This window comes from Hyla sarda, chromosome 9 (genome assembly GCF_029499605.1).
Source record: "Hyla sarda isolate aHylSar1 chromosome 9, aHylSar1.hap1, whole genome shotgun sequence".
Lineage (NCBI taxonomy): Eukaryota > Metazoa > Chordata > Amphibia > Anura > Hylidae > Hyla > Hyla sarda.
Window position 1 is genome coordinate 8936587 of NC_079197.1, and position 25253 is coordinate 8961839.

Sequence of the window (25253 nt, forward strand, 5' to 3'; positions counted from 1 at the left end):
TAGAAGTAAGATGGCAGACCTTGATAGCTGCTCTGCGCCCCACAAATGCAAACCTGTATAATGCAGATGAGATCCCTCTGTATGTAATGAGTTGTACTTCATATTCCCTCCGGTCCTTTTGATGTATATCTCAATTATCAGGAGGGAATTAAGAATGTCAATAAAACATTTGCAGAGGGTCTTTGAGCTGGGATCCTTGTTGCCTGCAAAAACTAAGCCCTGAGTGCTCGTAGTCCCAGTCATTTTTCCAACAACAAAGCTTGGAGATTTCAAAGCCAAATGTTTGCAATGTGATCTGCAGCTCTGCACCCATACACTTGTTATCCTTTATGTATTTATGGAAAATATGCAGTCACTGATATAAGAATATCAGACGTCATTGCCCCTAACTTATAACTGGTTGTTAATCTTTGCAGTGTATATGATTAAACTTGGCACCTTGGAGAATGAGAACACAGCTGAGGTGGAGTGGCGCTGGCATCCATATACTAATACAGCCAAGAAACGGAAGTATCTCACCAATGAGTAGTATGTCTTTACATTTGTATGTTGAGTGTAAATAAAGTTGTTTTGTCTAGAACTGTGTAGAGTCAAGTGCCATCAATTCAGTCTACATAACATCTACTTTTAAGGCTGCAAACTTCTAAATGTTACCTAAGTAAAGATGCTATTTTTACATAAAGTGAATTACACATATAACTTAACCACAACAAAACTAGTTATACAACATCTGTCTGGTACATTGTATTCTCTCAGTATTCATCTCCTTCCTCAGCCTCTCCCTCTATTGAATCTATTCCCACTTCTTCATAATCCTTCTCCAGCGCTGCCAGATCTTCTCGAGCCTCAGAGAATTCTCCTTCCTCCATTCCCTCTCCAACATACCAGTGCACGAAGGCACGCTTAGCATACATCAGATCAAACTTGTGGTCAAGCCGGGCCCAAGCCTCTGCAATGGCTGTAGTGTTGCTCAGCATGCAAACAGCACGCTGCACTTTTGCCAGATCCCCTCCAGGCACCACTGTTGGGGGCTGGTAGTTGATTCCAACCTGCAAAGAGATAAAGCAATGGTTCTGTAAGCACCACTAAGCTGGACTGATAGTTTTCTGTATAGTTATGTGAGGCCATGTCAGACTAAACCTTTTTTAATTGCACTCTCCCTTTTTCATGAAATTTGGGGCATCCCAAACCCGGCTCTCGGTGAGAAGCGTGTGCTGCAGACATCATGCACTCTAATTTCTAGGAGTGTAACTTCTATGTCTATATGACCTAACAAATATAAAACGGGCTTGTGCTATGACCATGCCCTTGCTGGCTTATAATGGATAATCTATAAGAATTTGACATGCCCCCCTCTTCTGTATTGCATGTTGTTTTCAATACTAACCTTGAATCCTGTTGGGCACCAGTCTACAAACTGAATAGTGCGTTTTGTCTTAATGGTTGCAATGGCAGCATTGACATCCTTTGGTACAACATCTCCCCTATATAACATACAACATGCCATGTATTTGCCATGGCGAGGGTCACACTTCACCATCTGGTTTGCTGGCTCAAAGCAGGCATTAGTTATTTCAGCCACAGACAGCTGCTCATGGTAGGCCTTCTCTGCAGAGATTACAGGAGCATATGTGACCAGAGGGAAATGAATGCGTGGATATGGAACCAGGTTTGTCTGAAATTCTGTTAGATCAACATTCAAGGCCCCATCAAATCTCAAAGAAGCAGTGATAGACGACACAATTTGTCCAATGAGACGGTTTAGGTTTGTATATGTTGGACGTTCAATGTCCAAGTTGCGTCGACAGATATCATAAATGGCCTCATTGTCCACCATAAAAGCACAATCTGAATGCTCCAGAGTTGTGTGAGTGGTTAATATGGAGTTATATGGCTCCACCACTGCTGTGGAGACTTGTGGTGCTGGATAGATAGCAAACTCAAGCTTAGACTTCTTGCCATAATCTACAGAGAGTCTTTCCATCAGAAGAGATGCAAATCCTGAGCCTGTGCCTCCTCCAAAACTGTGGAAAATAAGGAAACCTTGTAGACCGGTGCATTGATCAGCCTGCAAGAAAGATAATTCACATGACTGCACCACTCGATAATACAAAACACGTAAAAACTTTACAGTACTGACATTTTACTTAACTGTCCTAAGTAACATAGTTCATGAGGTTGAAAAAAGACCAGAGTCCATCAAGTTCAACCTATAACCCCGAGTCCCTACGGAGTTGATCCAGAGGAAGGCAAAAAAAAACTCATACTAGAGGTAAAAAATTCCTTCCCGACTCCAAATATGGCATCAGAATAAATCCCTGGATCAGCGTTCTGTCCCTATAAATCTAGTATCCATAACAGGTGATGATGTTATTCTCCACAAATGCATCCAGACCCCTTTTACAGAGTTCACCATGACCACCTCCTCAGGCAGAGAATTCCACAGCAGGGGTGTGGAAATTTAATTAAAAAAAATTACTTGTCTACGGGACTAAAACGTAGCAAAATCTAATCCACCAGGGAGCATTCACATGTCCCTTTAGACACTGCTCTAAAATGGTATCCCCCTCATCTGCCAACTGGGCAAACTTGTTGGTGTGCCAGTTCAGGACTAGCCTCCCTGACACTTTTCCCTCTACCCCGTCTTCTAACTGTAACCCAGCTCGCTGCCTGACTGTCCTGCACCTCCGTCTCACTATCCTCCCCCACCTCTACCCAAGAGAGTACTTGCTCAGTGCTACTTGCTGAATAAAGCCTAAAAGTTTCTACAGAGCCTCTGGTGAGTGCATTATATCCTTCATCATCCTCTGGTATATTATATTGTTAAGCAAGATACTTCCTTTCTTCATGGATAAGAGCACCTCTTCAGCTCAGTTGTATGACACACACACAGGCACACTACTATATATATATATATATATATATATATATATATATTATGGCCTTTCTCTGTGATCTATATTGGTGGTGCCAGACTATTATCCTCTGTGTTTTGTAAATCCTCACATGTACACATTGGCCCAGATATAATAATCTGTTTGAGAATAAACAGTGGCTGATTTGCCTGTCACAACTCAAGTTTAATCTCTCAAAATTCGGTGGTAAAATGAAACTTGAGCAGGGATTTGTTGCTATGGGCAAATCGGACAGATTTTGTCCTCGGGTGGATACATCTGGGCCATTAGAGAAAATCAAAGGCAGTGGCTTAATAACCATCTCTAGTAGGGATGTCCCGATACCATTTTTTTAAAGACAAAATACGAGTACCGATACTTTAATTCTAGTACTCGCCAATACCAATTATGAGTACTTTTATTTTAAAGGGAATCTGACACCAGGGTGACTCGGTTTCGGGCGCTGTTTACCGTATGATATGTGGGTTCTTGTTGTGTACAATGGAGGCAGCTGCTGTAGTATGAGCCAAGATTTCTCTCTTCTGCATTGGCAGTGAGACCAATGACCACATGGTGAGCAGTGGTAGAAACCAGGTCACCTGCACTATCTACCTATAAATTCAAGTTAGTGCAGGTGACTCTGCTGTAAGATTACCTTTAATCCCTTGCAGTCATTAGTAGCAGCCCCCCCTGTACACAGCAGGCCCCCCTCCCTTGTAGACCGCAGCCCCCCCCCCCCCCTTGTAGACAGCAGCAGGGACCACCCTTGTAGACCGCTCACCTGTGGCTGTCCTGACGGGTGCTGCCGCTCCACTGCTCCGTTCTCCAGTCCTCCCGTCCGCATCATGGCGTCCTATGGAGGAGCATGTGACATACACGTCACTCTGCTTCCTCTGTAGCGTTACGCTGGGCACAGGGGAGAAGGTGGAGTGATGTCACATGCTCCTCCATGGAACACTATGATGCAGACGGGAGAACGGGGCAGCAGAGCGGCAGCAGGTGTTGGACATGGTATCGGGCACATTAAACGAGTCCCCGATACTAGTATCTGTATCGGGACATTCCTAATCTCTAGTGTCATTTTTTTCCCATAAGATAGCAAAGAAGTAATATACCCCAGGGCTGAATCTTCCATAGTCTCCTGACAGTCTGTTTACCAGGCTCAAGCAATAACACAGTATGTCTGGATTGGCTCCACACTTCAGCACATGAGCCAGGTGAAAAGAGACCATTGTAGGATCCAGTCAGCGTTGGTACAGAAGAGGCAGGAGCTTGAAAAGGTGAGTCACTATTTTATAGTACTCTGAGCTCATTCTAAAAATTCTGGGGCTGGACAACCCCACAGGACCAAAGTCCTGTGATTCAGTAACACTAAACTAAACAGTGTTCCCAACCTGTGGCTCGGCTCTACAGCCAATAGGAGTTGTAGTTTTGCAACAGCAGGATAGCCCAAAATTTGGGTCTTCTGACATAAGGAGTTAAGGGAACACTTATCAATACTGTCTGGGCTATTTAGTTGTACAAAATATGCAGATTAAATTGGATATTTGCTTCAGTAATTTATAGTACAAGTTCAGGTAAAAAATAAATATACAGCACCCTGCCGCACTCACCAGTTTACGTATACGATCTAGGACTAAGTCAACGATCTCCTTCCCAATGGTGTAGTGCCCTCGGGCATAATTGTTGGCAGCATCTTCCTTTCCTGTAATAAGCTGTTCGGGGTGGAATAGCTGCCGGTATGTGCCAGTGCGCACTTCATCTGAACAGGAAAACATTTCTGATAAGTAAAAGCTCCTGAAGAACCCCCCTAATCATGTGACCAATTTTGGCTGGTTGTACATTATTTTATATATCAAGAACATTTATCTAATCTTGTAAGCTAAATTTCTGTTGTCTGCAGCAACTAAATAATCTCATTATAGTCTAAGGCTATGTCCACATGGCGGAATTTCGCAGGAATATTCCGCTCGGAAATTCCGCTGCAGCAAAGTCCCACTGATTTCAATGGGATTCTGCTGCCCTGTGCAAACACCTGAATTTCTGCGGCAGAGGTTTCTGCCATGGTAGTTCTGATTCAGGCATCCACAGAAAGAATAGACATATCTATTCTTTCTTCAGATTCCACTCAGACCTGCATTGTCCTCATGAGAAGGTGCATTATCAAGTGGTCCTAGCGCTCACCAGAACATTCAAATGTGCAGAATTCCGCACATTTTTGATAGTGTGAATATGGCCTAAATCTGGCAGTACACCTTGACAACTCTTCCTCCCCATACACATCCACACTCAGCTTGGCCAAGTATGTGTTACAATGTCCTTTTTTATTGCTCAAAACAGTTGGTACTTAAAATTAAATTTTTAAACATTTTTGGTCCCTTTTTGCCTCCAAAAATGGCTGGTTTGCTAATTGCATAATAGCATTTTCTGTTGCTAAAAACAAATATTAAAAAAGTTTCAATAAATTGCTAAAAATAAAACAGAAATGGTAGACGGCATAAAAAAATGGCTGAAATTTTTTTTAAAGGCTAAAAATACAGACCCAAATACTGGCCCTGATTTACTAAGAGCGGAGTGTAGGTTTCTTTGTGGGTTTTAATTCCCTTCAATTTTATTTCCACGGTATTTACTAAGGTTTCCTCACATATATTATTATTATTTTTTTTTTTTACAACTGCTCTGATCTGTGGGGTTTTCCTCAGCTGAAATCCACCACGTTTTCTTTGGAATCCTTAGTAAATATGTTTTTTTTTGTTTGTTTTTTTGAGAAAATGTTGGTAACATGCCCCTTTTCGGTGACTACACCCTTTCCCGAGGGCCACATCCCCTTTTTGGGTTTTAGTAAAATGGGGAGTCAGTTTTTTTTTTTTTTTTTTTTCAATTCTGGCACAATGCGCCAGAATCTGGCGCACAACCAGACAAAACATGTCAGGTTTGCAATAGTAAATGAGCCCCATTATGTGTAAACCTGGCCTCATCCTGTACAAACTACTTACCAACCACTGTGGGCTCCAAATCCACAAAAACAGCTCTGGGGACGTGTTTTCCAGCTCCCGTCTCACTGAAGAAGGTGCTGAACGAGTCATCGCCGCCGCCAATGGTTTTATCGCTGGGCATCTGTCCATCAGGCTGAATGCCATGTTCCAGGCAGTACAGCTCCCAGCATGCATTGCCAATCTGAACCCCAGCCTGGCCAACGTGGACTGAAAGGCACTCACGCTGCAAGAATAAAACAGTGTCCGTAAGTGTCAATAGTCTCTAAAAATGGATATAAGAATTGTGTATTGCAATATGCCACCTGAGCTGGCAATGGATGCATGTAGGGCAGTATCTAAGGGGCTTGGTAGGGACCACAGGGCCAGGCATCACACAGCCCATGTATTCTTCACTACCGTATATGGTTTCTTTATACTAGTGATCTCCAAACTGTGGACCACCAGATGTTGCAAAACTACAACTCCCAGCATGCCCGGACAGCCGTTGGCTGTCCGGGCATGCTGGGAGTTGTAGTTTTGCAACATCTGGAGGTCCACAGTTTGGAGACCACTACTTTATACTGACCAATGATTTCATCAATAGTGTTTATTGTTATTGGTTAGGCTGCATTCACACGGCTGTCTAGACCTGTCCCGTTCTCCGGTCAAAAAAAAAAGTCAATAACGGATGCAAACGGATGTTATCTGTTTGTATCAGTTTAGATCAGTTATTGTTCAGTTACTAAAATTATTTTTTTTTGTTCTGAGCATACTCAGACGTAAAAACGGATGCAAATGCATGACATTACAAGCTCATCTGTTTTCCATAGACTTCAATGTTAAATTTACTGTATCCGTTTTTTTCTTCCGTTTTTTTGACAGAAGAAAAAATACTGCATGTGCTGTTTTTTTCTGCCGTCAAAAAACGGAAATGAGTGCAGACGGGTACAAACGGATGTAAACAGATTGTAAAAAAAATCCCATTGACTGTCAATTCAATCTTACATATAAGATAGGCTGGGTTCACACTACGATTTGTTACTACGGTTCCCGTATACGGCTGGGAGGAGGGGGGGCGCTTAATCGTGGCGCCCGCACTCAGCCGTATAGGGGAACCGTATTTAATGCATGTCTATGAGCCGACCAGAGTGAACCGCAGCCTCCGGTCGGCTGCTTTTTCGGCCGTATGCGGTTTCCCGACCGTAGGCAAAAACGCGGGCGCCACAATTAAGACCCGCCCCCCTCCTCCCAGCCGGATACGGGAACCGTAGTTACAAATCGTAGTGTGACCCCAGCCATAGGCAGTTGTTTAACCTTTATACATGTTTATTTTTCTATTATGGTAAAATTCAATAAAAAAAACTATTGAAAGAAAAAAAAATCCCATTGACATGAATGGGATTTTTTAAACCGTTTTTTATCCTCTATACAGCCTGCAAGAACGGAACCGAAACGGGGATATAAAAAAAAAAAAAAAAAAAAACGGGGACAGACGGCTTGTGTGAACGCTCCCTAATGTAACAAATCAAAGCCCAACTCTAAGGGTCCAACCAGACAACCGGCCAATCACACAGCGGCATCAAGGCACGTGACACTGCTTAGTCCTCTAGCTTCCAGCTGACCCGCCTCCATCCAATCACATCCCGGCTCTCTCTCTCTCTCTCTAATCACATTCTACTAATGTACTAAGCGTTATCAGCCTTTTTAGGCATGTTTCACCCAATCACAGGCCTGGTATCTATATGCCGGCCACTGCCCTCTCCCATAACCTGACCCTCTTGTTGCGCACATTGAGGTGCGGAACCCAGTAGCCTATGGGAACCCTTTCTTACCATAGTTATTTCCGCAGGGGCGCGTCTCTTGATTGAGGAAGGCTTGTGCAGGGCGGCTTCACGTCTCTCCTCACACTACGCAGATCTTCACCGACTGAACTGACCCTCCTCCCGCCGGCCGCATATAAAACACCCGCGGGGCGCTCGAGCATGTCCTCCGCTGCTGATTGGATGAAAATGCAAAGAGGGCGGGGACAACAGGTCCAGTCTGTCAGGGCACGAGGCTGCAGTAACGGCTTCTCGTCTCTACAGGTAAAGGCGTGAGGGCAGTGATTGGTTGCTAGGCTGCCTGGCTCTGCCGTGATTGGCTGCTTGGTCACGGGCCAGTGCGCGGGAACTTGGTTTCTAACGGTTCAGTAGTGTGGGGGAAGAAGAGATGGAGATGTCCTCAGTTACCTCATGTCGCCACATGCACTGAGGAGAACATGATGTCTGCACTAACACGCCATATACTGTCTTATAGTGTGAAGCCAGACCTTTATTATCACTTCATATTAATAAAATTAGGAACATTTCCACACAAATGTATTATATCAGTAACAGAGCAGTGTTCTGAGGTATTTCTTATTACTTTATTTTTGCTAAAGTGACCTCTGGATCCACCGCCATGTTGTTTGTCACTTTTGCTTTAGTTTACTAGCTTACACTTTCTCATTTATGTGAGAACATGGCCTCAGAGTCCTGCTGCTTATCTGTAATGCTGGGTTAACAGAGTTTTTGTTACCCTTTACCGTATATGTTTGATATATTTAAAGGAGGATAAGGGATAAGTAGCTGATTGTGGGGGGCAAACCCCCCTCCCCCACTGGGACAGGACCTAACGCTCAGTGAGGAGCGCGTGCCAAATTTGGAGTGCCAAAAAGACCCCAGTACAGCTCTTGGGCATTATTGGCGCTCCCATGGAAATTAATTGAATGCTTCTTACTGAGAGCGCCGGGGTCCCGCCCTGGAGATCTCGGGGGACCCCAGTGGTCGAACCCCCCGCGATCAGCTACTTATCCCCTATCCTGTGGACTCTTTTAGGGTCTATTCACACGTACAGTATCCTACGCATATTTGATGTGCAGGATTTGAAGCTGCAGATTTTATACTGCAGAGTTTAATGTAAACTAAATGACTGAACACAGCTTCCTATCTGCAGCTTCAAATCCTGCACATCAAATCTGCACAGGATACTGTACGTGTGAATACACCCTTAGGGTCTATTCACACGTACAGTATTCTGCACAAATTTGATGTGCAGGATTTCAAGCTGTGTTCAGTCATTCAGTTTTCATGCAAATCTGCAGCAGAAAATCCTGCGCATCAAATATGCGCAGAATACTGTACGTGTGAATAGACCATAAGGAGGAAAAAGCATATGGATAGGTTAATGGATGCTAAAAAAAAAAAATAGCAGAATACATTTACTCACTTACATAATAAATAAAAAAAAGTATGCTTTTTTTGGCGTACACAATAGTGTATTTGACTGCATTTTTGCATACAGCAAAAGGAACAAAAATTGGATAATGACATACTGTAATAAAAGGCAGCGGATACCATTCGCTTTACTGTCACCTAGTGACCCAGTTTGTGACGTATGCGCTATTTTAAGCGGACTCGAAAGCGCAGTCTGCTGCATTGTTTATTCCGCCTAAATAGTGCATACGTCCCGAATAGAGTCACTAGGTGACATTGAAACAAATGCATCCGCCACCCTGTTGCAGTATGCATTGGCATCCCGTTTTTGGTGTCGGATACGTCTGACGCAGTGTGAACCTAGCCTAAGGGTACGTTCACACGGAAGTGCATCCGCAGTGCATCCACATTTCACGCCGCGGATTCGCTGCCGGCACACACAGAGTTAAGGCAGTGCGAACTCGCTCTGCCTTAACTCTCTGCGTGCCAGCAGCGCATCCGTGGCGTCAAATACACTGCGGATGCGCTCCCGTGTGAACATACTCCAAAAGGGGGTGTCCAGGATTAGAAAAACAGCAGATTTATTAAAACAGTGCCACACTTGCGTGTTATATTGCATGTTATATTGCGTGGCTCAGTTCCACTGAAGTGATTGGGGCCAAATTGTGATACCACACATAATCTGAGGACAGGGGTGGCGCTGTTTTTGGGAGAAACTATCTCTTTTTTTATCACTTTAACTGCACCCAACATCCCTGTGTGAACTGAGCCCCACAGCTTTATTTAAAATAGAACATAGACCAGTGTTTTCCAAACAGATAGCCTCCAGCTGTTGCAAAACTACAACTCCCAGCATGCCCGGACAGCCAACGGCTGTCCGGGAATGCTGTGAGTTGTAGTTTTGCAACAGCTGGAGAAACACTGTTTAGAAAATACTGACAATTGTTGTCACTGTGCTGTCATTTCTTTCTTCGGTGCACCCCCAGTATAAATATATATATATATATATATATATATATATATATGTATATATACATACAGATATATATATATACCATACTATCAGTCAATGACAAATAACATCTTTATTTATTTATGTTCATTGCCTCTTAGGAGTTCTCGTTCTCAGAAATCCACCGTCCGTGACCTGGTGGCGTCATGTTTGGTTGCAGTTTCCTAGCAGAGATTCCTCCACCGCAGTAAAGAGGTTCTGCAGGACGGAGCTTGTTCATCTGCTAACTCAGGCGGTAAACTAAGCGCTTCATCACAGGTAGAACCATCGCAATAGGGGTGTGATGGTGACAGCATTATCCACAGGCTTCCTGTCTGTGTATTTAATCCGGATGATATTCAGGACGCCTGTGCTGTAGTTATTCTGTTTTGCACACTGTGCATTGTGCATATTTTTTCAGAGTTCATCTTTTCTTTTTTCCCTATGTTGTTTATATAAGACCCGTGCTTGTCATTTTCATTGGACCGGCACTTTAAAGTGGTACTCCCACCCTGGACATCTTATCCCCTATACAAAGGATAGGGGATAAGATGTGTGATCGCAGAGGAGCCCGGACCGCTGGGACCTCCCACAGTCTCCGGTCTGGCACCCCACAAAAATGTTCAGAACGCCTGGTTTGGTCGGGCATGGTCGTGACGTCACGCCAAGCACCCTCCATTCATGTCTATGAGAGGGTGAGCGATGGCTGTGTGCAGAACGCCAGGGTGCCGGCCTGGAGATCGCGGGGGGTCCCAGCGGTCGGACCCCCTGTGATCAGATATCATATCCCCAATCCTTTGGATAGGGGATAATATGCCCAGGGGCGGAGTACCACTTTAGGGGCCAATTCTCACGTACGGTATTCTGCACAGAGTTTAAGCTGCAGATTTTATGCTGCAAATTTCAATGTAAACTAAAGGACTAAACACATCTTTAAATCTGCAGCTTCAAATCCTGCGCGTCAAATATTCACAAGATACTGTACGTGTAAATAGACCTTTTAGATCTTTGTGCATTTTTCCATCAGCTTATATTTATAATTGATTAAAAAAAACTTGCATTAATTGGGTGAATATAATTTTAGGGATGAAAAAGGATTAAAGGTCCCTAAAATTTAGGACTTCACAGTTGTGTGACAATCTAAGGGTGGGTTTACACCATGTTTTTGCAATACAGTTCTTGTATCAGGTTTTTGAATGAAAAACGCATTCTTCAAAACCGGACTAAACTGTATCAAAACGTGTGTACAAATTTTAGTCCATATACGGATTGAAAAATGATGTCCGGTTGCATCCGGTTTTTAAGGAAAAAAAACGTATATGTTTTTAACTTTTCATTCCATTATGAATAAAGTTTCACTTGTTTGATTGAAATTCCAAGAAAAAAACTGTGTAAAGTAAAAAACCGGATGGTGAAAACCGGATGGAGCTGTCCGCACATACGGTTCTGTATGGTTCCCATTGACTCCCATGTTAAAAAAAAAACATATACGTTTTTTTACCCAGACCAAAAACCGTGGTAGGCTACGTTTCTGGGTACAGGAAAAAAACTGACAAAACCGTACAAGATGCAAAACGGACACAACCTGATGTATCATTTGGCATACAGTTTTCAATGGAGAGTCAATGCATACGGTTTTCAATACGGTTCCGTACGGTTTTCAAATTGAAAACTGTCTCATCAAATAATGTCATGTGAGTTAAAGTGGTATTCTAGCGCTTGCAATCTTATCTCCTATTCACAGAATAGGGGATACGTGTCTGATCTCAGGGGGTCTGACCACTGGGACTCCCCGCAATTCCAGAACGCTGCCCAAATCTTCTGTACTCTGAGCTCTGTACTCCTGTATCTCTGGCTCTCTATTAGACTATTAGTCTCAATTTATTTTGTTGAATGAAACAAAATAAAATAACGGATTACATCAGAGCAAAACGTGTTTCGGGTGTTGTACCACCCTTCCTCAGTTGCAGATTTCATCTGCAACTGAGGAAGGGTGGTACAACACCCGAAACGCGTCTTGCTCTGATGTAATCCTTTATTTTATTCATTAAACAAGTTTTTATTGAAGAAAGAGGATTTCCCTCATCTTTTATTCTTCGTCTGGAGATAGCGCCTAGTGGGGACAGTCCTTTTGATTTTATTTTCTCTTCTTTATTGAGAACTGACTCCATATAAGACGTTACATAAGACTGTTTTGTGAATATTTCTATACTGCTATACTCAGGGCCCAGCGTCCTCTGCATTTGGGCTGATCGAGGTCATAGCATCCTGCAGATTGTTTGTTAGCGTGGAGATGAGATAATCCTTATGTGGATGAACCCCCCCCCCCCCCCCCCCCCGCCCCCGCCTGACAGTATACACAGCACCAGAGACATACACTACATCCCCTTGTGTATTTCATGCTTTATACATGGCAGTCAGCAAACAATCGACATATATAGTATACAGTGTGCCCCCCATAAAGAGAAATGATATAGACATAACCCATATCTTGTAGACAGTCTCTCATATGTCAGTTCAGGAACGCCTTCCATGTAGTCACATCTTCGATGTAACGTGGGGTCTTCTGAGATCAGTCCATAAGGATCAGTGGTTCATCCTGTGTCCCTGATATATCATATAGTATACAGGCAACAGACTGAAAGGCATTTTATGTTATTTTTGGATAGAGAGTCCTTTTATCGGCTCCATTCAGCAGGGGGGTCCCGGGGCCCCTTAGGTTTCCCTATACGACAGTTAAATCCTGTAAATAAGGAAAAAAGCTCTTTAGTGGTCAGGCTCTTCATGCATCCGGATGTCATAGCTGTCAATTGTTGCATGGAATAACAAATACGCTTTTAGGGTAGGGTTGCACGGAAGGCATCTGCAGCGTATTTTACACTGCGGATCCGCCGATGACCTGACCCTATATTGTGCCTCCAGCTGTTCCCCTTGTGTCGTCACTCCGAGCAGCCAAAAGGGCTTGCGAGTCGACGCGCGTACTTGCAGTATACTCACAGACATTGTGTAGCGGCCACAATGTCTGAGTACACTGCGCATGCACGCGGGGACTCGCAAGTCCTTGTGTGGCTGCTCGGAGTGGCGCATTGCTGCTGCGTACAGGACATGGGAGGAACAGCTGGAGGCACAATATAGGGTTGGGTCATCGGCGGATACGCAGCGTAAAATACGCCACGTATCCGTTCCATGTGACCCTATCCTAAAGGAGTACTCTGGGGCAGAAAAAATAATCCCCTATCCTAAGAATAGGCGATAAGTGTCAGATCACGGGGGTTCAGAGCGCAGGGACCTCCCGCAATCTCCTGTATAAGACACCAGCTATCCTTCTAAAGGGAGCGTGTCGACCACCGCACAAAACGATTGCCGACACGCCTCCTCCATGGATCTCTATTGTATTGTGTACACCCAAAAAAAAAAAGGATCCGTTATGCTCATTTTTATTTTTATAATGAAAGTCAATGGGAAGGGGATTATGCTGTATGACATACTGCAGCATCGGTTAAGATATACATTTTTTCTAAACAACAATGTATACGTTAAAAGGAAACGCAGTGGTAACCTAGCCTAAACAATAATCAAGAAAGGACATTCCAATCCATTTTATTTTTTTATTTTTTTTTAAATAAGACCTGCCGTAAAGGCCCAAATAGCTCTTGGGGGGGGGGGCGGGGGGGTTGGGGGCTATATCCAGAACTTACCTATCCCTGATACACCTCCTGGCATACGGCCTTTGGAAGCATCAAACACAAATTCATATTCATCGACAGATGTAGCTGTGAGAGGAAAAAAAAATGTATGTTTTTTTTTTTTTTTTAAAGGGGTGCTCCGGTGGAAAACAAATGTTTATAAATCAACTGGTGCCAGAAAGTTAAACATACTTGTAATTTACTTCTATTTAAAACTCTTAATCCTTCCACTACTTATCAGCTCCTGTATGCTCCACAGGAAGTTCTTTTCTTTTTAAATTTCTTTCCAGTCTGACCACAGTGCTCTGACACCTCTGTCCATGTCATAAACTGTCCAGAGTAGAAGCAAATCCCCATAGCAAACCTATCCTGCTCTGGACAGTTCCTGACGCGGACAGAGGTGTCAACAGAGAGCACTGTGGTCAGACTGGAAAGAAATACACAACTTCCTGTGGAGCATACAGCAGCTGATAAGTACTGTAAGGATTAAGATTTTTAAATAGAAGTAAATTACAAGTATGTTTAACTTTCTGGCAACAGTTCATATAAAAAAGAAAAAACTTCCATCAGAGTACCCCTTTCATTTTCAGTAGATTACAGTCTGTGAGTCGTATAGGTTATTGGATGTGCTTACAATGTTATCTGTGCATATATAGCAAATTTCCAAGCTGAATTTTTCGGTCAGATTTTGCTCGGAAATTCTGCCATGTGAATGAGGCCCTATAGGAAATACGGCACTATTCACTCCCATCTGCAAGATATTGGACAGATACAGTAAGCTGCCATACTCTACTATTTCTTCACCATCCACCAGTATTCCTGCAGCGACATCTGTTTCATCCCAGCTCCGCTGCATCCATACATTTCATTACTGCAGCTGGGTCATGTGACCTGCAGTCATATAGCTAAGCTATCTCCAAACTGTGGACCTCCAGCTGTTTCAAAACTACAAACTCCCAGCATGCTCGGACAGCCTTTGGCTGTCCGGGCATGCTGGGAGTTGTAGTTTTGCAACAGCTGGAGGCACACTGGTTGGGAAACACTAGTGTAATCTTTATATATTATTACCACGGATCTATGTGCTCGGCTTACACCTTTTATTGGAGATCCTGACATAGTGATCAATCTCCCAATTCCCATATTGATAAGGAGGACATGAATTGCCGTACACTTACCCTGCCTGTCTGATACCGCTGCATAAGCCTAAGATAAAACAGGAATATTGTTACAGGGATAGGGTTATTATTGTTGTTCTTGTGAATAGTGATGAGGATAGATACTCACGCTGGACACAGGCTGACCCCACTTGTTGTCTCCCCTCACATGGTTTAAGGATGGGACTGCAGCAGGAAGAAAGTCAGAGAGAGTTAGATGGTCTGGGAATCACCCCCCCCCCCCCCGGTGCCAACCCAACCAAAGCTGCCATGGCTGCACCATAGACTTGCCTCAAGCACCCACATAAACAATGACAACAGACAAGGGGCTACAAAAGGTGCCCACCTGGCATCCATCTGCCATTCTTAGATGATATGCGCTGTGTGCCTTCCAGGCTGCTGCAGCCATACAGGTAAGGTCGTCCGCCATACTAGGCTCACTGTACAGGACATGGCTGCCTGGCTTTCGTTCCAAAGAGGAGGAAGCCATCTTATTAAAGGGGTACTCCGGTGGAATTTTTATTTATTTATTTATTTATTTATTTATTTATTTTAAATTAACTGGTGCCAGAAAGTTAAACAGATTTGTAAATGACTTCTATAAAAAAAAAAAAATATTAATCCTTCCAGTACTTATTAGCTGCTAAATACTACAGAGAAAATTATTTTCTTTTTGGAACACAGAGCTCTCTGCTGACATCACGAGCACAGTGCTCTCTGCTGACATCTCTGTCCATTTTAGGAACTGTTCAGAGCAGGAGAAAATCCCCCATAGCAAACATATGCTGCTCTGGACAGTTCCTAAAATGGACAGAGATGTCAGCAGAGAGCTCTGTGTTCCAAAAAGAAAATGATTTCCTATGTAGTAGTCGGCAGCTAATAAGTACTGGAAGAATTAAGATTTTTTAATAGAAGTAATTTACAAAACTGTTTAACTTTCTGGCACCAGTTGATTTAAAAAAAAAAAAAAAAAGAAGTTTTCCACTGGAGTAACCCTTTAAAGGGGTACTCCCCTGCAAAAGGTTTTTTTTTTTTATCAACTGGTGGCAGAAAGTTAAACAGATTTGTAAATTACTACTTTTTAAAAATCTTAACCCTTCCAGTACTTATCAGCTGCTGTATGCTACACAGGAAGTTCTTTTCTATTTGAATTTCCTTTCTGTCTGAGTTGTGCTGACTCCCCACAACATGGTGGAGATGTGAGTCCATACACCCCCCCCCCCCCCCACACACACACACACCTGACTGCAGACCTAACCTATGACACAGACACGTACTGAGGAAACATTGATTTATTAACAAATAAATACAAAAAAATACAGAACAGACAGACATAACACCTGCACAAAACATGTAAGACATGACACTGAACACAATCACTGTACATTGCATTTCCTAGTCCATTTTCTATAGGACACGTAGACATGAATCGGAAATAGTCTAAGGCAGCGTCTCCCAACCAGTGTGCCTCCAGCTGTTGCAAAACTACAACTCCCAGCATGCTGGGAGTTGTAGTTTTGCAACAGCTGGAGGCACACTGGTTGGGAAACAATGGTCGAAGACCAGAATATGAGTTGTGCTGACAGGCCCCGGGGGTTTAGCTGACCTGGCATAACATTGACCTACTCTGCCCACTCCCTGTATACTAAACATATATATATGTACAGAAGCAAAGACATCACAAGGACAGAAAGTGTCACCGAATGCGTTCCCAACCAAGCCGTAGCAACAAGATGGTGTCACCGGTGCGCAAAGCAGCATCCATACCATTAATACAGCATCCAATACAGCACACATGTACCAGCATGCATGCACTGCCCATACAGCCACTAAGCAATAATCCCCATTTACCCAGTATTATTAGCTGTGCCCATTAAGCCAGTATGACAGCAGCGCCCAGTTACCCGGTGTGTGGCAGCGACTATTCAGCCACTATCTAATAAAGTGCTCATTCAGTTAGTGTGCAGGAAGGTGACTGGTTGTAGTAAAAAAAAAAAAACAGCAGCCCGTACCCCCATCATAGTATGTTAGCATGATCGGTGCCCATTTAAAGGGGTACTCCAGTGAAAAACTTTATTTTTTTTAAATCAACTGGTGGCAGAAAGTTAAACAGATTTGTAAATTACTTCTATTTAAAAATCTTAATCCTTCCAGTACTTATCAGCTGCTGTATACTACACAGGAAGTTCTTTTCTTTTTGAATTTCCTTTTTGTCTGACCACAGTTCTCTCTGCTGACATCTCTGTCCATTTTAGGAACTGTCCAAAGTAGGAGCAAATCCTCATAGCAAACCTCTCCTGCTCCGGACAGTTCCTAAAATGGATAGAGATGTCAGCAGAGAGCACTGTGGTCATGATGTCAGCAGAGAGCTCTGTGTTCCAAAAAGAAAATAATTTCCTCTTTAGTTCTCAATGCAATGCTTGGGTAGCACTATGTCTGGTGATAGGTGATGGGAATGAAGTGAGGTAGAAATCCCCCTGAGGTGTTGTCCTCTTGTTCCCCCCGTGTGTAATGTCTTCTCACTTCTCTGTTTCTTTCAAGCAGGTGCCGACAGGTCACAGCAGAGCAGCAGCGCCAGATACGGCATCCCCCTATATAATAGCAGCGGTAGTAATGGGGAGGATGGAGGCCGCATGGAGCACACAGAAGAGAGAGGAGGTAATAAAAGGTAGGAGAGCAGGTAGGTGGGCAGTAGTGGTGTCACCCATGTCATACACACAGATTGAACCTGCTGCGGAAATCTTCATCAGCATCAGAACCATACAGCAAAACAAAAGGAAGGGTCAGCACTCGTGTCCCGTAGTGGTGCACATAGAAGGCAGTACACAGGTAGAAAAGAAATCCCGGCACTCACTGTAATCTTCTGCCAAGTGTTATGTGCTTATTAACACAGTTCTAGTAACAAGAATAGACGCATTTCGACCAAAGCCTTACTCTGAGGCTTGTCAGTCTGATTAAGGCTTTGGCCGAAATGCGTCTATTCTTGTTACTAGCACTGTGTTAATAAACACGTTAGAGTGCACGCACACCACATTTTTGCTATACAGTTCCCGTATACGGTTTCAAGTTAAAAACCGTACGGAACCGTATAGAAAACCTGTATGCATTAACTTAACATTGTAAACCGTCTGTCAAACGCATCATCCGGTTTAGCCCATATTGCAACTTATACGCTTTTGTCCATTTTTTTATCCGTACCCAAAACCATAGTCTACCACGTTTTTGGTCCGGGTGAAAAACCGTATTAAATCGTATACGTTTTTGTTTTAAACATGGGAGTCAATGGGAACCGTACATAACTGTATGTGCGTACGGTTCCATCTGGTTTTCGCCATATGTTTTTTGACTTTGCACAGTTTTTTTTATTGGAATTTCACACAAGTGAAACTTTATTCAAAATGGAATGAAAAATAAAAAACATATACGTTTTTTTCTTAAAAAAACGGATGCAACCGGACATCATTTTTCAAACCGTATACAAATTGAAATTTGTGCACACGTTTTGATACAGTTTAGTCCGGTTTTGAGGAATCTGTTTTTCATCAAAAAACTGATACGGGAAACTGTATTGTAAAAACGTGGTGTGAATGCAGCCTAACACTTGGCAGAAGATTACAGTGAATGCCGGGATTTATTTTTTTACCTCAGAACCATACAGAACTTTTGCCGTGTTCCCATAGGTCAGTTATGCTGTAGATTTGTGATTTGTAGATTTGTGGACAATTCACAGTGGAATAGATTAGCAGCAAAGTGGATGAGATTTGATTAAATCTACAAGACGAGTGTACGAAGATTGGTTGGGGACAGAGTTGTGTTTTTGTTTTTTCTACAATTAAACATCTGCTATTTAATCTGCACCAAACTCAGTGCGGGTTGGTGTGGAATTTCTAGTGTATTTCCCTAGGGATTATGGGTAGGACATGGTATAAACATACCTGTAACAAATCCAATCTGTAGACATGTATAACCTGAGAATAGAGTACCTTGCGTTTTTGCAAGACCGACCAATAGTCCTGGGACCCCCTACACCCCAACATTGACAGTCTGTGGCCAACCCTGTCCAGAGGTCCTGTTGGGGGATATTTGATTGCTTGAAAATCCTAAAAAGTTTTGCTGGAGTTTGGGCCCTATTCTGTTTATTGCCCCCCACACTGCAATTGCTATTACACTAAAGGGGTTATCCAGGAAAAAACTTTTTTTTTTTTTATATCACCTGGCTCCAGAAAGTTAAACAGATTTGTAAATGACTTCTATTAAAAAATATTAATCCTTTCAATAATTATCAGCTGCTCTGTTTAACACTATGTTATAAATGTCTTTTATGTTTATGTTAAAAAAAAAAAAAATAACAATAAAAAGATTGTAAAGCTGCTGAAGTTGAGTTGTTCTTTTCTGTCTGGCAACAGTGCTCTCTGCTGACATCTCTGCTTGTCTCGGGAACTGCACAGAGTAGAAGAGGTTTGCTCTGGGGATTTGCTTCTAAACTGGGCGGTTCCCGAGACACGTGTCATCAGAGAGTACTTAGACAGAAAAGAACAACTCAACTTCAGCAGCTCATAAGTACTGAAAGGATTAAGATTTTTTTAATAGAAATAATTTACAAATCTGTTTAACTTTCTAGAGCCAGTTGATATATATATATATATAGATATATATATATATATATATATGTATATCGTTTTTTTTCCTGGATAACCCCTTTAAATGTAAAAAATAAAAATAAAAACTCAGAGGGAGATTTATTAAAACCTGTCCAGAGGAACCAATCAAATCGCTTCTTTCATTTCCGAAAAGGCCTCTGAATAATGAAAGAAGCAATCTGATTGGTTGCTATGGGCAACTCAACAACTTTTCCTCTGGACAGGCTTTGATAAATCTCCCCCTGAGTTTTTTTCCCACCAGGGAACCTCCAGCTGTTGCAAAACTACAACTCCCAGCATGCCCGGACAGCCAAAGGCTGTCCGGCCATGCTGGGAGTTGTAGTTTTGCAACAGCTGGAGGCACGCTGATTAGGAAACACTGCACTAGAGACACACATCCCGTCTGGGGGAAGAAGCAGGTGAAGGTTGGATAGCATGGGCTACTATAGAGGTCTATAGTTGGCTACTATAGAGGTCTATAGTACTTATTCCCCTATTGCTGGAGGGGAATATCACATTGCACAGGGAGTCATTCTAGTTTTGTCTACAGAAGCCTGTATTCTGTAAACATGATATACACATGATCAGCCATAACCCACGAGATTCCCGGAGATGGCTGAATGTTAGTCCTAGTCCTGCTGTGGATAGAACAGTATTGTAGATGAAGGTAGAGCCCACTACCTCCCTAAGGAGGCCACAATACAGCACCTATATGAAAGCCTTTGGGTAGCCATAGTTGGCTCATGGGTGGCTGGTGGGACAGCGGTGGTGTCAAATAATCCATATTCTCCATATAGTCTTGGCAGGACTTCTATTGTGGGTTCTCCCCATCTCTGCAGATATGTACATTATAATAGATCACTCATGGTCTTACTCGAATTCCCCAGGAAGGAAGCAGCACCAGGAGCTGATCCTTGGTATAGGCCATAATGCCGAGATGCTGCCCCTGCCTGGAAGTTTACCTGTACTCGGCACGGTGACCTGACTGTACTCAACAGACGCGGCTTCGGCAGGCGTTGGGTTTCCAGCTAAAGAATAGGAAGAAGAACTAGTAGCAATAGTGGCAGCGCTGGAAGGTGCGGTGATACAGGTGGACGTCCTGTTGGATTTAGGAACCACGGTGCTGTACAGCTGATCCACGGGTACCGATGCCGAAGAGTGTGGTCTGACATTGTCATACTGGACGTGAGAGGTAGGTGGGCTTCGTGCATCCAGTGTCCTACTTCCCTGAGCAGGGGATTTTTTATTCACTACAGCGTATGTGTTGTTCATGTTTGGCGGTGCAGCGGGCATCGATATACTACAGAGAAAGGAGAAGAGGAGATGTCAAGAAAAAAACAGGAATCTTCCTGAACAGTGTGCCTTCAGCTGTTGCAAAACTACAACTCCCAGCATGCCCGGACAGCCAAAGGCTGTCCGGGCATGCAGGGAGTTGTAGTTTTGCAACAGCTGGAGGCACACAGGTTCAGCCATAGCCTAGTTTACTGCAGACAAAATAGCAGGCCATTGACAGACACCAGGGCCTGCCTGCTCACCCGCTGCAACTAAATACGTTGCGTAAGCAGTTTTATTATAATACTTCCCTAAAAAGCTGCTACATCTGAATTTAACCATTAAGATCCAGACATAGGGTAGAACATTCTTGTTTTTTAATTTCAATACAAAATGACACTCTCTGATATAACCCACTACTGTTATAATGCTCCAGTACTGATATAATCTCTATATATTACATCATATGTGATGATATCATCCTCTTATAACGCTCCAGTACTGATATAACCTCTATATATTACATCATATGTGATGATATCATCCTCTTATAATGCTCCAGTACTGATATAATCTCTATATATTACATCATATGTGATGATATCATCCTCTTATAATGCTCCAGTACTGATATAATCTCTATATATTACATCATATGTGATGATATCAGCCGCTCCTCTTATAACACTCCAGTACTGATATAATCTCTATATATTACATCATTTGTGATATCAGCCGCTCCTCTTATAACGCTCCAGTACTGATATAATCTCTATATATTACAACATATGTGATATCAGCCGCTCCTCTTATAACGCTCCAGTACTGATATAATCTCTATATATTACATCATATGTGATGATATCAGCCGCTCCTCTTATAACGCTCCAGTACTGATATAATCTCTATATATTACATCATATGTGATGATATCAGCCGCTCCTCTTATAACGCTCCAGTACTGATATAATCTCTATATATTACAACATATGTGATATCAGCCGCTCCTCTTATAATGCTCCAGTACTGATATAATCTCTATATATTACAACATATGTGATATCAGCAGCTCCTCTTATAACGCTCCAGTACTGATATAATCTCTATATATTACATATGTGATGATATCAGCCGCTTCTCTTATAACGCTCCAGTACTGATATAATCTCTATATATTACATCATATGTGATGATATCAGCCGCTCCTCTTATAACGCTCCAGTACTGATATAACCTCTATATATTACATCATATGTGATGATATCAGCCGCTCCTCTTATAACGCTCCAGTACTGATATAATCTCTATATATTACATCATTTGTGATATCAGCCGCTCCCCTTATAACGCTCCAGTACTGATATCATCTCTATATATTACATCATATGTGATATCAGCCGCTCCTCTTATAACGCTCCAGTACTGATATAATCTCTATATATTACATATGTGATGATATCAGCCGCTTCTCTTATAACGCTCCAGTACTGATATAATCTCTATATATTACATCATATGTGATGATATCATCCGCTCCTCTTATAATGCTCCAGTACTGATATAATCTCTATATATTACATCATATGTGATATCAGCCGCTCCCCTTATAACGCTCCAGTACTGATATCATCTCTATATATTACATCATATGTGATGATATCGGCCGCTCCTCTTATAACGCTCCAGTACTGATATAACCTCTATATATTACATCATATGTGATGATATCAGCCGCTCCTCTTATAACGCTCCAGTACTGATATAATCTCTATATATTACATCATATGTGACTGATATCAGCCGCTCCCCTTATAACGCTCCAGTACTGATATCATCTCTATATATTACATCATATGTGATGATATCGGCCGCTCCTCTTATAACGCTCCAGTACTGATATAACCTCTATATATTACATCATATGTGATGATATCAGCCGCTCCTCTTATAACGCTCCAGTACTGATATAATCTCTATATATTACATCATATGTGACTGATATCAGCCGCTCCTCTTATAACGCTCCAGTACTGATATAACCTCTATATATTACATCATATGTGATGATATCAGCCGCTCCTCTTATAACACTCCAGTACTGATATAATCTCTATATATTACATCATATGTGACTGATATCAGCCGCTCCTCTTATAACGCTCCAGTACTGATATAATCTCTATATATTACATCATATGTGACTGATATCAGCCGCTCCTCTTATAACGCTCCAGTACTGATATAATCTCTATATATTACATCATATGTGACTGATATCAGCCGCTCCTCTTATAACACTCCAGTACTGATATAATCTCTATATATTACATCATATGTGACTGATATCAGCCGCTCCTCTTATAACGCTCCAGCACTGTAATAAGCTGTTCCTCTTCGAACACCAATTTAAGTCAGTGATAATTCTACATTTGTTCTTAGTGGTCTCAGTGCAGGTCACTTACCGTACAGCGAGGTTCTTATTCCTGTTGGGGTGCAGGGTCCGGCTCGTCACCGTCAGGGCCGCCACATCATCATAATACGGGGCTTTATTCTGTGCAAACAGGAGGACACATTCAGAATTGTGACACAAGTATCAGGAGATGACAACAAGATCAAACTGTCAGAATCAGGAAGTTCTTCTTCCTGTTTTCACAGAAATGATCAAATACACATTTGATTGTGGGTCCTGGCAGCTGTCACTTCACTCCCCATAGTGTCCAGTACCTCATATAGACATAATATAGTCAGGACATTGTTATTAACCATATGAGAACTGCTAAAAGGAGGTTTCCGCAGCGTTCCCCTTCTCACCTCCTTCAGGTTTCCATAGAAGTGATCTTCTATTAGCTGCTTCTCAAACATCTCCGTAACAGCGTGATAGAGGAAGTCATACTGCTCCTGTGAAGAGAGAGGACATCACGTACCAATCCATCTACTGACAGAAAAGTCCCTGTAGTATCCACAATAATAGGAATATAAGACATATATATTTATAATACCGGTCATCCATAATAATAAAGGGAATCTGTCAGCTCTGTGTTATGCTCAGATCTGCAGACAATGGGAAGATGGTAGATAAAACAAACGTGCAAATGTATTAAAGGGTTATCCAGGAAAAACATTTTTTTTTATATCAACTGGCTCCAGAAAGTTTAACAGATTTGTAAATTACTTCTATTAAAAAATCTTAATCCTTCCAATAATTATCAGCTGCTGAAATGGAGTTGTTCTTTTCTTTCTGACAACAGTGCTCTCTGCTGACATCTCTGCTTGTCTCGGGAACTGCACAGAGTAGAAGAGGTTTGCTATGGGGATTTGCTTCTACTCTGGACAGTTCCTGAGACAGGTGTCATCAGAGAGCACTTAGACAGAAAAGAACAACTCAACTTCAGCAGCTCATAAGTACTGGAATGATTAAGATTTTTTAATAGAAGTAATTTACAAATCTGTTTAACTTTCTGGATCCAGTTGAGATATATATATATATATATATATATATATATATATGTATATATATGTATAAAAAGTTTTTTCCTGGATAACCCTTTTAAATCCCATACTCCTTCCAAACTCCATAGATGTGGTGCTGATCCGCTGGCCACATGACCCTGTCTACACTCACTGGTCCTTCCTTGGACACTTTTGGTTTATACTAACCCCTACATACCCCACAAGACCGGCCGTTCTGGAGATGCTCTGACCCTAGATCATTGTTTTCCAACAAGTGTGCCTCCAGCTGTTGCAAAACTACAACTCCCAGTTTTGCAACAGCTGGAGGCACACTGGTTGGGAAGCAGTCATCTTAAACTTCAAATGGAGGACATCCTCTTGTATATTAATAGATTGTTACTCCTCAGCTACATACATTATTTACTTATGCATTTATATCTTTCACATAGATGCTGCTCTTCACATACCTTGGTCTGCACAGCAGACGGTCTCTGGCGTCTCATTTCCATTACCACTTCAAAGAGACTGAAGTCACTGGGAACTCTCTAAAATATGGGAAAAAGCAGGTAACACACAGGTATAGAAAGAAAATCCTATCAGTTAGATCAGTGTTCCCCAACCTGTGGCTGTCCAGCTGTTGCAAAACTACAAACCCCATCGTTATACAACAAACGTCAGAACATGATGGGAGTTGTAGTTGTTTAACCGTTTACTGAACTAAGGATTGGACAGCATTGTCCTGACCATTATAAGGGTATGTTCACACTACGGATTGTGAACGGAATCTTATAAGTAAGACAGTATAAATGGTTGTGGCTGTAGTCTGGTATTGCTGTATAGATGAGGAGTACAGTGCCACCCAGTGGTGGAACTGTGTCTATACGCACCTGCTTGTGTAGAAGACACTGGATGTACTCCACTGTAATGATAACACCGGTGCGGCCACAACCTGCACTGC

At 42.4% G+C, this 25253-nt stretch overlaps 2 protein-coding genes across 3 annotated transcripts in view; both read right to left on the bottom strand.

The window, feature by feature from the left end:
• Nucleotides 1-233: 233 nt before the first annotated feature.
• Nucleotides 234-7855, bottom strand: TUBA3E (tubulin alpha 3e). The gene is made up of 5 exons (XM_056538506.1): nucleotides 7702-7855; nucleotides 5891-6113; nucleotides 4508-4656; nucleotides 1388-2068; nucleotides 234-1049 (listed from the first exon to the last, which is right to left on the bottom strand). The coding sequence occupies exons 1-5, from the start codon at nucleotides 7702-7704 to the stop codon at nucleotides 753-755; spliced, it is 1353 nt and encodes a 450-aa protein (XP_056394481.1). The 5' UTR covers nucleotides 7705-7855; the 3' UTR covers nucleotides 234-752.
• Nucleotides 7856-12484: 4629 nt separating this feature from the next.
• The window catches only part of PTPN18 (protein tyrosine phosphatase non-receptor type 18), a 49926-nt gene continuing 37157 nt past the window's right edge, over nucleotides 12485-25253 (bottom strand). The window contains exons 9-17 of one of the 2 annotated variants that reach the window (XM_056538502.1): nucleotides 25183-25249; nucleotides 24763-24840; nucleotides 23657-23743; nucleotides 23308-23396; nucleotides 20536-20873; nucleotides 15064-15119; nucleotides 14955-14982; nucleotides 13792-13866; nucleotides 12485-12836 (exon numbers count right to left, since the gene is read on the bottom strand). In XM_056538502.1, coding sequence (XP_056394477.1) covers nucleotides 12772-12836; nucleotides 13792-13866; nucleotides 14955-14982; nucleotides 15064-15119; nucleotides 20536-20873; nucleotides 23308-23396; nucleotides 23657-23743; nucleotides 24763-24840; nucleotides 25183-25249 — 883 coding nt within the window. In that variant the 3' untranslated portion in view covers nucleotides 12485-12771. The remainder of the gene's footprint in view (nucleotides 12837-13791; nucleotides 13867-14954; nucleotides 14983-15063; nucleotides 15120-20535; nucleotides 20874-23307; nucleotides 23397-23656; nucleotides 23744-24762; nucleotides 24841-25182; nucleotides 25250-25253) is intronic. The other variant, XM_056538503.1, reaches the window with a different exon arrangement.

What these genes read in the sequence shown, in the direction of transcription:
- TUBA3E (XM_056538506.1), bottom strand. An exon ending in TTTGGAGCCCACAGTGGTTG is followed by an intron (nt 4,657 to 5,890) that starts GTAAGTAGTTTG and finishes TTTCCTGTTCAG; the next exon opens with ATGAAGTGCGCACTGGCACA. An exon ending in TAGATCGTATACGTAAACTG is followed by an intron (nt 2,069 to 4,507) that starts GTGAGTGCGGCA and finishes TCTTTCTTGCAG; the next exon opens with GCTGATCAATGCACCGGTCT.